The following is a 13,496-nucleotide window of genomic DNA, read 5'->3' on the forward strand; positions in this document are numbered from 1 at the left end:
ACATACATGATAGCTATGTGTTTCTCCAATTCCTCAAGGATACAGTCAAGACATTTTTTTAGTACTTTTCGAGCATTTGATTGTGTGTAGTTCTTCATGAGATGTAGCATTGCTTCATCAAAAATCAGACGGAAAGCACTGATGACAGAGCTGTCTACTCATTGGCAAGCATAACCAGGGGACCTCCTCTCTCCTTCTGAACGTTCACAGTTGACCGCCTTCCAGCAGATGAATAATTTCCAATCTCCCACACAGTTCCATTACTTGCAATCATCTTTGTAGACGCTTCCAACTGTACCTTATGTGGTGAAAGGAGGTGATGATTGACGTATATCAGCATCTGAATCCTCTTCCACTAATCGCCCCTAGTTCACGATGTCTTCCTCTTCATTTGTGTACAATATCATCATCTTCATCAGTGAACGCAATTTCCGATTCAACTTTGGAATTCCCTAAGAGATGTAACACTTCTCCATCAGAAAGTCCACGCTGACGATACATGTTCGAAAACGTGTTTCACGGGCAAAGACTGCCTGAGTGACACAATATAAGCTGTGGCCGACTGCAGTGTACGCGTGCCAAGTTGCAACAATGAGGGGCAACTTCTCTGCCTTACAGCTCACAGTTTACACTGTATTGTTGGATAATTTACTTATATACAGGATGTAAATTACAGGGCGTTCAAATTCACCCCTTCCGCCGTTCTAGGTATACTAAATGAAATGTCGATAAAAATTAAAATATTTTGTAAATACTAAAACATCTTCAGAAAGAGGAGTAATAAATTAGAGGAAGTCATATAATTTCATTAACAAAGTAAACAAATTGGATATTACCATGAACAAAACCGTATGACAGGATCATTTTGGCCCCTTCCGCAGTTCTAGCGTTAGTTATTCTGCAAGTAAAACAGTGCTTCACATGTGAAGATGATAGTACTCCACTGTTTTTCACGTCAACGTAGTCGTGGGAGCTGGGTGGGAAAACTATAGGCCCTTCCAGTACCTTAATGACCTTATTGAACTCATTGCCAGTGTAAGGGGCTGGTTCAGTTGTCTTGTCGGTCCTTTGTCGTACGGACGCTGGCAGCTGCTAAGCTCTAGATGTACGCCTGTATACTACGAGCCAATGTACCATGTGTTTCAGAGGGTGCACAGTGCACCAGAACCACGTTCCTCATTTCATTGTCCATTCACAGATGTCTGGGAAGAAATACTGTCAGAAAATCTCAGTACATTCTCCACTTAGTCTAAACGGCTCAGCATCGGAAGTGTAAGCAAGAGGAACTAATACATTTCTCAATGGAATCAGTTCAGGGTTCCTACTATGCAAGCGCTCTCCAAACAATACTGTGCTCTTATTTGAATCTTCTGTTCGTCTTCGCATAATCCACCAGGTGAGGTTTCCAAATGGTTCAAATGGCTCTGAACACTATGGGACTTAACTTCTAAGGTCGTCAGTCCCCTAGAACTTAAAACTACTTAAACCTAAGTAACCTAAGGACATCACACACATCCATGCCCGAGGCAAGATTCGAATCTACGACCGTAGCGGTCGAGCGGTTCCAGACTGTAGCGCTAGAACCGCTCGGCCACCTCGGCCGGCTCAGGTTTCCAAACAGATAACAATTCTTAAAAATTGGTGAATCCAGCTTCTGAAGGCAGCCTCATTCGTCGATGCATTACGCTTCCGTAGCTTGTGCTGATAAGTATCTGACTAGCATCTACGTTATCCACATCTAGATTCTTATGCCAGCGCTATATTACATTGCTCTGGGCTTATATTCATAGATACTTGATGTTTCTGACACGTGGGTCATTTACTGCGACTCCAGAAGTTATCGTGTCTTTTCATCTATTTAAGTACATAGTATTGTGAGTTTCTGTGTTGAATGTCAGCTGGCGGCTTCCAAACAGAGCGCTGATCACCTTCAAATTTCGCTGCATTTCATGAGATTTTTCTAATGATGTGATTTGCTCGCTTACAACAGCATATTCCTTGAGTATTCTCAGAGAGTTAAGTGTCCCTGCTAGCACTAAGATGGACGCCTATATCGCTAACACAATCGGTAACGAATCTATCACACTTCTTCATGGCATACAGAATGTTACTTTTGCTTCTCACGTTATTTCTCCATTAAAGACTGCGTATAGCCTACTAGATTCTGTTCAGTAGAAAGCCAGTGGCACAGTTCTTCCAATATTCTATCAGCGTACTTTTAATTGACTATGCTTTGGTTAATAACCGTCCCAAATTTTAGCACAAGAGTTTGCTGCTCTTGAAAAATGCCGTTACTCATTGATACAAAATACCCTGTTTCACAGTCTGACAGCAGTGAGAGAAGGCAGCAATGAGGGGCATTTTTTTCTGGGGTCACCGGAGATTGTCTGTAGCCGTAGTGCCTTGCACTAGGTTATTGACAGAGGACAGCTAAGTTTCTCTGTATTGTCAGTATAGAGTAAAATGGGTCCATGTGACATGCGTCGGTATTTCCTCAATCAAATGTTTTCAGTAACTTTTCAAAGCCACTTCATTTCTATATTCATGTGCTGGTCATGTGACATTCTTCAGTATGACAGCTTTGAAAGACTTAAGTTTGTATTTAAATGACAATTTTTTCTATTTTATTTTGGTGACACCTCGATCAGTAGGCATATCAATAGATATTCATTCGTTTAGTGCTCAAAACTATTTAGGTATTTTGATAATATGGGGCAGAACACCTTGATTTCAAATTCATTAAATGCTTCTAAAATTACTGCATATTTTTCTCTTTGGTAGACTATATCGTACAGCGAGCGCTCTTTGATTCTATAGGAATAAAGTTACAAAAATAGAAAGTAGAAAGATAGCACTCTTTGTCAAAACTTGGTTTCTTAATGAAACAACACAAGCACTTGGGCCTCATAACAACAGAATACATTCCATACACTGGTAACAAACCAAAGGAGGTCAGTCAGAAGAATATAATAAGTATTTTCTGTCCGTCTTTCAAGATCTCAACCTGAGGAGACATATTGTGAACAAAAGCGTCATACACGAAGACACTAAAGCTGACAACAGCCGGGAGAACAGTGTGCTCTTCCACATCAACATCCAGTGATACCTTTCGGTGGAGCATGGTGTAACAGTCGGTTGGTGCCGTTCGACCTTCCAAGGCTTGTATAGAAAACCCTGTATTCAACTCAGCTGGAACATGGTTCTCAAGGATAACTGATTTTACTTCAACAAGGCGTGGGGACCCACACTTTAGACATGAAAGTCTCAAAACTGTAACATCAATGACACAGTCTGAGGCTGAAACATATCATGATGAACGACAAAGTGGCTACGTGCATGTATGTGCTTTGTGACATCCTGACAGACTGTTCTACCGGCTGTTGTCAGTTATTGTGACCTGGTTTCCAGTAGCCCCTCACTTGGTGTGCACCCCATTCCAGTCCTCCCAGCAATGAAAAATCTCTTACAGTACTGGGATCAAACCTGGGTCCTCTACATCGCTGTTGATGTAGGCATATGAGTACACAGACATGGATATTAGCATAAAAAGAGGTTTTGGCAGAGATTTAGGTTTAGAATGGTTTCTTGTCCTTAGCGTCAGTTGCATCACCTCATTGCAGAAGAAACATAGACAGAGAAATAAAGTGATAACTTTAACAAATTATCACTGTAAATCGTAAGCATCATAACATCGTCGCACCACAGCCCCTTTTACTTGGTTTTGAAAACTTGACCAGGTTAGCAGAAAATGTCACCAAGGGCTGACATAACAAGCCTTAGACGAGTGATTCAGATGCGACCCAGCGAGGCATACTTACACAAGAAGCCAACAGTAGCCTATACTGATATATCAAGAGGTGCTGCCTGGCCCTCACACTGGGGCAAGGTATTACATATCTGACCAGGAAGTCCACTGCAGGTGCTAAAGCCCACTGACACAGCAAAAGCACAGGAGCCGACTGTAACACTGCAGACATTGATTGGGACACTGGGTCACTTCTGTGGCCTAAGTGATGGTTTGGCAAAACAGTGGTGAGTGTGAACCAACGCACGTTGCACCACTTTCAGCTATGCAGCGACTCTCACCAACTGCAGGCAGTTACGAGAGGTACTCCAGCTGCTGCTGCTATTAGACACCACCTTTGCTACCTGTGGAACTATATGCAGGACTTGGGCCTGATGCCGCTCGGTGGCCAAATGCTACCTTCTAGCCAAGGGATCTCCTTTCAGTCGGCTTCTACTGACTTCAGTGTGTCTACTGGGGGGCTCATGTTTGTCACCTGGGCTGAGCCACCTCCTAAGTTGTGTGAGTACATCCTGATATTGTAGGCTCACCCCTGCAAACCACTGCCACTGTATCCTCCACAGGGGTCCGTGGTTCAACTCTGCATGTTCAACTACTTCCCAATGTGACTCACATCTGCAGACCCTGCCATAGCGACGTCCCGATTACCTGGGTGGAGTGCTGGCAATATAACTTCGCCTCAGCTGCCGCCTCAGCTCGATGTGGACATGCCAAATAGTGTCTGTTCCACGAGGCTGCGTGCGGAGTTCAGCACACGTCTCTTACTGGGACCAGCCTGTGACTTGGGGTACTGGCCACTGCCCAGTAACACTACACCTACTGTACTTCTGCCAAGGGTTAAACTAACTTGTGTAATTGCTGTTTTTATGACTTTCTGTTTCCATGAACCTGCTGCCTTGATAATCGGCATTCACCACTGTCACACTCCTTTCTTCCAGGATTGTGAGTTCTGCGAGGTTCGCAGGACAGCTTCCGTGAAGTTTGGAAGGCAAGACCGCGAGGTACTGGCAGAATTGAAGCTGACTCCTGCTTGGGTAACTCACTTGGTAGAATACTTGCCCACGAAAGACAAAGATACCGAGTTCGCGTCTCGGTCCGGCAAACAGTTTAAATCTGACAAGAAGTTTCATAGGAGGTTTAGGAGGTCGTGTTGCTCAGAATCGTCCAATGCAGGCCAGTCGAGTTCGTGTACCTCGGTGTAAGACAATCCATCATAGGTCGTTGCGTGAGTTAGTCACTCAGTATCTTTGATGAGGAGGACTGCCAAGGTTCCCTGCGTCTCCTTAGGCGGATTCCAACTGCCATCTCGTCCATTAGCGGTGGTGTGTGCAGAACAGACATGACAATTTGCTTTCGCTGTAAATCCACAAACATGACAACTTTACCAGGGCACCCATACTCTACAGCAGCGATTCACAAGCGGTCAGTCGCTTCCTCTAAGGGACTGTCGTAACTCTAGATGGGCAGTGCGAGCTTATTGAAAACTAAAATATCAACTCAAAAATTTATTAACTTATTATAAGGGGTGGAAGCAAAATACGTTCTGACATAATAAAAAACTGAAATCCACATTACATTAATACACACCTGGCTGAAAATGGCGGACAAGTTCATGGCGCCTCCATCGGTAATGCTGTAATTCAGTATGGTGTTGGCACACCCTTAGCGTCGATGACAGCTTCCACTCTCGCAGCCATACAATCAATCAGATGCTGGAAGGTTTCTTGGAGAATGGCAGCTCATTTTTCAAGGAGTGCTGCACTGAGGAGAGGTATCGATGTCGGTCGGTGAGGGCTGGTACGAAGTCGGCGTTCCAAAACGTCCCAGGGGTGTTATATAGGATTCAGATCAGGACTCTGTGTAGGCCAGTCCCTTAAAGCGATGTTATTGTCGTGTAACCACTCCGCCAAAGGCCGTGCATTATGAACAGGTGCTGCATCGTGTTGAAACATGCAGTCGCCATCCCCAAATTGCTCTTCAACATTGGGAACCAAGAAGTTGCTTAAAACATCAATGTAGGCCGGTTCTGTGATCGTGCCACGCGAAAACAACAAGGGGTGCATGCTCCCTCCATGAAAAACTCGACCACACCATAACACCACCGCTTCGGAATGTTACTGTTGGTACTACACACGCTGGCAGATGACGTTCACCGGGCATTCGCCATACCCTCACCCTACCATCGGATCGCCACATTGTGCACCGTGATTCGTCACTCCACGCAGTGCTTTCCACTGTTCAGCAGTCCAATGTTTACGCTCGTTACACCAAGCGAGACGTCGTTTGGCATTTACCAGCGTGATGTGTGGCTCATGAGCAGCCGTTCGACCATGGAATCCAAGTTTTCTCACCTCCCGACTAACAGTCATAGTACTTGCAGTGGATCCTGATGCAGTTTGGAATTCCTGTGTGATGGTCTGAATAGCGGCCTGTGCGCTTTTCTGCTGTACGTGTCCCTTCACGTTTCCACTTCCCTATCACATCAAAGTCCGTGAGTTCCGTGGGGCGCCCCATTCTGTTCTCTCACGATATCTAATGTGTACTGAGGTCGCTAATATGTAGTACCTGGCAGTAGGTGGCATCACAATGCACCTAATTTGAAAAAATATGTTTTAGGGGATTTCCGGATACCTTTCATCACATAGTGTATAATGCATTTATAAATGGTTTTGTGTCAGTTTTCCACAGTGCATTAAACAATTAACTTCTAAGCACCACATTCAAAATACGTTTAGTAGTTACTAAAGACTCGCATAGGCCTGGCTTGCGCAGCAGAGTCTTTCGAAGGCAGCAGCCGTGATACTTACCCTCTGCACTACGCACTGCCCTGACGTAATCCCGTAATCCAGCCACTTTCCATGCACTGCTTGTAAGGCAGGGAGGAACGGAGGGCCTTCGATTCTGGGTTTGTTAACGTAGCAGATCAGCGCTGCTAAATAGCAACAAAATTACATATCCTTGCTAATATGTAGGGTTTGTACCTTTGTAACTTCCGTGTCAAATACTCAAAATACATTATGTATCGTTATCTTCTGAGGAAGAAGGGTGGGGGAGGGGGATGAAAGTTACCATCGAAAATTGGTTCAGGATCACTGAAAAGTTGAGAAATGCTCCTCTACAGGTCTGTTTGCTTTGCTCTCTCCAGCGCTTATTGGGCATGTAACTCATGTATAAATAATAGGACTTACCCATAATTTGTTCGGAATACATTTGACATTCTGAATATAGTTTGTATTTTACACTTATGGTATGAATCAGGTCCTAGACTTTCTGGTCTCTTTATAAATAGTAGTTACTCTTAAATGTTTTCTTAAAATTCGATACATGCGGTTTCTGGTGAGAAGTATGTTTCATGGGGCCACTCAACCTTCTTAAATTCCTTCTCTTCTTTTACCTGGCCTTATCTGGTGTCTCTTGGATGGGTCTCTCCCCCCCTAGAAAGGTGGTTTTGTAATCCTCCCATCTACTTCTAGCGTTATCCCATGTGAAAGTGTAAGAACAGGTTTTGAAATGTTTGTGAATCATATGTTCGGGACGTGCCTGCCAACCCAGTGTTCACGTAATCGGACGTCGGAAACCACCTAAAAGCCACCACATCCAGATAGGCTAGCACACTAGCCCTCGCCGTTTATCTGCTGGGCGAATTCGGTATGGGACCGGCGCGCCTCTGCAAATCCTGGAAACAGTGTGCTAAGTTCTGCTGTCTGGACGCGTACTTAACCTTCTGAGTGAGTCACTTTTATCTGAATTATACGTTTCTCATTAAATACTTTGGCATGACAATAGAATTCAGCTTCTCAAGAGACTGAAACGTTGCACTGTGGTACCAGTCTTCATGAGGTTTGCATTTACTTTTTAAACTGATTTTTACATGCTGCGTTGCTCCTTTTTCTCGGGTAACTTGCGTTATGCTTCCTGGAGTCGTTAATCTTTAATAAAATTTCCCATTTAAAAAAAGGACCACCTAATTTTTGTAATAACCCGCCTTTACTTTAACCAGATTCGTTGGACTAGATGTATTCAGTTCCTAATTTTTGTTATTGGATTTAATATTAGTGAAAAAAATTAAATACTTTTCTCATTTTAATTCTTTCTTTTTTTCAGCTTCCAGCCCACCAGTAAATCTGAGAATAATCAACGCAACAGAGAACAGCATGTTGGTGGAGTGGGGCATGCCTGATAACATCAATGGACAGCTGAGATCTTTTATAATAATTGTTGAACAGATTGACACACAAGTTAATTCTAATGAGTGTTGTGATGATATCCCATTGCAAGATTATCGTGTGTCTTCAGAGGAACCTTCCTACCAATATGAGGTATATGGACGAATGTTACAATCTATTTCATACAAGTCTTTAAGTTATGGTCTCTTAAAGCATATTTGAGGAGTAGGGAGTTGCCTCTTACTAACTAAAATAATTGACGAATACTTGAGGAATAGGGAATTGCCTCTTACTAACTAATAACTAGATACGAACTTACTCAAGAAAGAATATAAAATTTCAGGATACAAAAGATACAATCTCAGATCTCTTGGTCTATAGCAAATGACAGTGTAGAGAGGGTAGAGTCCCTCAAACTGTTAAATGAAAACAACATCACGTGAGCTAGTTCTCAGTACTGGACGACTTTTGTTATTTATTTGTCTAGCGATTGCATCCCGAACAAAGCCACAAAGTTCCAAGCGCTCCTAAAGAGCAGTGCAACTCAAGTAACGCTATGTATAGAAAGGTTTCTGAAATTTACAGCAGTGCTATTTCTAGAGTAAATCTAATCGTATATCCAAAGGATCATCTAATAGAAAATGGACATAATGTATCCATCACAGTAGATAAAAAATGTTTGTCCTTTGAGACAGAGATGGAACTGCATTTGAGACTGTTTGTGCAAGACACAGTAACATCAGTCGGCGCAGGCGGACAGATGGTTCCTTCTACAGACAACTAGACATCCTCATGTAGAGCCAAAACGTTTAATGAAAAACCCACGTCACTACAATGTATGTTCCCCAGTCATATTCTCATCACTGAAGGGCTATTTTGTCATCCAACATTTGATTAGTATGATTTCAATAAGTGGAAATCCTAATAACCTGGGTGATTAATTTGAAAGTTACTTAGAACACATACTTTAGTAGCGCCTCATGATGCAAATGTATGGGGGTCTTTTGAAAAGTTCTCGGAATATATCCTAATGTGTAGCCAAAACGTTTCATGAAAAACCCACGTCACTAGAATGTATGTTCCCCAGTCATACTCTCAGCACTGAAGAACTCTTTTGTCATCCAACATTTGATTAGGATGATTTCAAAAAGTGGATAACCTAATAACCTAGATCATTAATTTGAAAGTTACTTAGAACATATACTTTGGTAGTGCCTCATGGTGGAAATGTATGAGGGTCGTTTGAAAAGTTCTCGGAATCACCACAAGAGGTCAGCGCCAGCGCAACAATTTGTTCATTGGACTGTTGCCTGTAAGCATGCGCCACGTCAGTGATCTCGAAAGAGAGCTGTGGCGGTGAAGTGGCTGTGTTGTTGTTCCCGCGTAGTGATTTGCGAAGATGGTAAAAATCGAAATTCGAGCAGTGATTAAGTACTTCGTAAAGAAAGGCATGAAGGCAAAGGGCATTCGTGCTGATTTCCAGAATACACAGGGGGACTCTGCTCCTTTACACTGAACTGCTTCCAGGTGGAGATATGCATTTAAAATTTTTTGGGAGAGCTTTGATCAAGATCCGCACAGTGGTCGGCCAAGTTGTATCACTACTCCAGAAATCATTGCAAAAGTGCCCAAAATATTCACGGAGGATCGCCGATTGAAAGTGCGAGAAATTGCTCTTGCTGGTCAGACGTTATCTGAAAGGGTATATCCCATTGGAACTGAAGAATTAGAATAATAAATGAAAAGCACCACTTTGCTTTTGTTCTACAATATTACTTTTATTGCTAACCGGTTTTCGGCTTACAAGGCCATCTTCAGACATTTATTATTATAATGTTCTTCTACCAAGAACCGACGTAAGATTCTGTTAATATGAAGAATTAGAAATAAAAAATGTTATCTGCAAGATGGGTGCCGCGAATCTTGACGCTGGATCAAAAACGCGTGAGAATGGACATATATGAGCAATGTTTGGCCAGTTTTAGGAGAAACGAACAAGATTTTTTGCCCTGGTTCGTGTCCACAGTTGAAACTTGGATGCACTACTATACCCCAAAGACAAAATAACAGGCAAACCAGTGGAAACATGCTGATTCTCTTCCACCAAAGAAAGCAAAGTCAATTCCTTTGGTGGCAAAGGTCATGGCATCAGTGTTCTGGGATGCAAAGGGGATTCTGTTTCTATATTATCTCCCCACTGTGTAACCAATTACTGGAAAATACTATGCTAACCTTCTGGGCAAATTGCAACAAAAGATACGCGATAAAAAGCCACATTTAGCAAGGAAGAGTGTCATCTTCCATCGAGACAATGTGCCGTCGCAATGGAAAAATTACACGAACTAAGGTACGAATTGTTGCCACACCCACCTTATTCACCTGACATGGTTCCGTCAGACTTCCATCTCTTCCCAAAACTGAAAAACTATCTTGGTGGACGAAGGTTCACTTCAAACTTAGAACTGATAGCCAGAGTTGACATCTATTTTGCAGGCCTGGAGGAAACTCATTTTCGAGATGGGATCAAGGCACTGGAACGTCGCTGGACCAAGTGCATTAATCTACAAACAGACTACATTGAAAAATAAAATAGTTTCAGTGATGTAAGTATTTTTTTCCTATTCCGTTCTGAGAACTTTTCAAACCCCCCTCCTATTACCTCTAATGGCAACAAGAAGAGCAGACCATTTAGATGATTTCCGTCTTGAGACTAGTGCCAGTGACTGTTAGGTAGTTCTTGAGACATTGATTCGAAATTAGAGAGTTCAACTAAAAGATACAAGAAGATTTCTATATTTAGTAAAGTAGATACAGTGGCAGCAGTGTCATACCTCGAATGAGAACTCGAAATATTTAGCTCTGCGCAGGAACATGTAAATGAAATATGCCTTGGCTGTAGGAAAATTGCTCATCAAGCACTGCATAGATATGTATCTAACGTAACAGTTTACGATGGGAGGACCCCTTCATGGCATATAGCAGCCATAACGAAACTGACTACTGCACATTAGATGAAATATAAAGTATAGCACTGTAGATAGACTTTGTAAATGAAACGTGGGATCATATGTAAAAGCTGTCAGTGGCATCCAGAATATTGTTCAGACAATTGTGAATGACACAGGAACTGAAGGTAAAGGTAGCGAAGCAAAATCAGAAGTGCTAATTGCGTTGACAAAGGTTGCTTTAACTGTGAATAATTCATGAATACTGGCCCAGTTTAATCTTCTCACCACTGCAAAGATGATGGATTCCCATAGAGATGTTGTTAAGTATTGTTGGGGAATAGCTGATGTCGTCAGAATTGAACAACTCCTCATAATCTGATGGAATCCCTATTTGAATCCGTCCGCTAAGTTACTCTCTCGTTTAACCATAGCACGAGGGTAAGTCAATTATTATCCGCAAAGTAGTTATAAAATTTTATTGTAATAAAATAGGAAACTTACAAGAACATCATTTTTAGACATCGTTGTACAAGCTTCCTGATGCTCGCATGAAAGAAGGTTCTCGGTTGAGCTGCAAACCAAAAATGCTACGCTTTTTCCACTGCTTCGTCCGAGGCAAATCGACGGCCCCTTAATGCCTGTTTGAGTGGACCTAACAAGAGATAGTCAGAAGGGGCAAGATCGCGACTATATGGAGGATGATCCAGTACTTGAAATTTGAGTTTCTGGAGCGTTTCAGCAGTGTGGGCAGCAGTATGCGGACGGACATTGTCGTGCAACAACACAACGCCTTTTGACAACAATCTTCGGCGTTTGCTTCGAATTGCGGGCTTTAGCCTGGCAGTAATCATCTCACGGTAACGTACATTGTTTATTGTTGTGCCCCTTTCCCCATAATGTTCCAGTACTGGACCTTGTGCGTCCCAAGAAATAGTAAGTATCATTTTTCCTGCGGACGGTTGGGTCTTTTTCTTGCACAGCGAATTTGGATGTTTCCATTCCATACTCTGCCGGTTACTCTCCGACTCGTGATGACAGATCCATTTTTCGTTAACAGTAAAGATCCTGTCTAAGACGTTGTCCCCTTCATTACCATATCGATCCAGATATCCAAGCGCGTTTTGTTTATGCAACTGTGTGAGTTGTTTTGGGACCCAAACCTTATGAAACCCAAGTCTGTTGTGGACGATTTCGTAGGCAGAACTGTGACTAATTTGCAGACGATGTGCCACTTCATCAATAGTTAATCGCTTGTCTAAGAGAATTATTTCACGGGAACGCTCAGTGATTTCTTCATTTGTGGCGGTAAACGGTCGTCCGGCTCCTTCATCGTGTGTAACACTTGTGCGACCATTTCGGGGTTTTTCAATCCATTCTTAGACACTCTGTTGTGGCAAAACACTATTCCTGTACTGTACCGAACGTCTTCGATGAGTTTCGGCCCCTGACACGACTTCCGATCACAAGAAACGGATCACTGAATGTTGCTCTTCTTTATGCAAATAAACTGTGGAGCAGCCATGATTAACAGCACGGCAGCGATAACGAAAATAACCTAGCAGCTTGAAAATTATAATAAGCAAAGCATGCGTTATCAACATAAAACGACACTACCACCGAAAGAAACAAAAATATAACTAAATTGCAGATAATAATTGACTTACCCTCATGTACGGTATACCCAGTGAACAAAAAGTGTGCCCAGATGGAACGAAGCACAAGCCACACTTGTCTAGAGGCAGCTGCCTGAAGTGGTCCACGAAACCTTCGTCCAGTATCTTCGAGACCCGTCCGTTGTAAAATATTGTAACAAATTCTGAGCCCAATGACCTCCATCATGCCAACCAGAGAACATCGGTCGAACCCAATTCACGCGTTTCCAGCACAACAGGCGGAAAGTCAGGGATCAAAGCAGTCATGTGGATGCTACAAGGGTCACTCCAAAAGAAATGCACACAATTTTTTTTTCAAAATCTATCTTTTATTCTACATGTTTGAAAGTATTACAGTGTGTAGATACATCCTTTAGGAAAAATATTTCATTTGTCCACATAATTTCCATCCCTCTCAACTGCCTTACGCCATCTTTGAACCAGCGCCTGTATACCCGCACGGTAAGATTCTGGACCAACCTGTTGGAGACACTGTTTGGCAGCGCGCACAAAGGAACCATCACCTTCAAACCTTGTTCCACGAAGAGAGTCTTTCAGTTTCCCAAAGATGTGATAGTCACACGGAGCCAGGTCAGGACTGTAAGACGGGTGTTTCAGTGTTGTCCATCCGAGTTTTGTGATCGCTTCCACGGTTTTTTGACTGATATGTCGACATGCATTGTCGTGCAACAGCAAAACATCCTGCTTTTGCCGATGTAGTCGAACAAGACTCAGTCGAGCTTGAAGTTCCTTCAGTGTCGTCACATATGCATCAAAATTTACAGTGGTTCCATTTGGCATGATGTCCACAAGGAGGAGTCCTTCGGAATCGAAAAACACCGTAGCCCTACCTATTCTAGCAGAAGATGTGGTTTTGAATTTTTTTCTTGGGTAAATTTGCCTCATGCCACTCCATTGATTGCCT

General features: G+C 42.7%; 1 protein-coding gene across 1 annotated transcript in view; it reads left to right on the forward strand.

Moving 5' to 3' along the window:
- The window catches only part of LOC126108298 (uncharacterized), a 535,066-nt gene that overhangs the window by 495,996 nt on the left and 25,574 nt on the right, over positions 1 to 13,496 (forward strand). Inside the window, exon 23 of the mRNA XM_049913520.1 lies at positions 7,910 to 8,124. Within this exon, the coding sequence (XP_049769477.1) occupies positions 7,910 to 8,124 (215 nt within the window). The remainder of the gene's footprint in view (positions 1 to 7,909; positions 8,125 to 13,496) is intronic.

Source organism: Schistocerca cancellata, chromosome 11 (assembly GCF_023864275.1).
Source record: "Schistocerca cancellata isolate TAMUIC-IGC-003103 chromosome 11, iqSchCanc2.1, whole genome shotgun sequence".
Taxonomy (NCBI): Eukaryota; Metazoa; Arthropoda; class Insecta; order Orthoptera; family Acrididae; genus Schistocerca; species Schistocerca cancellata.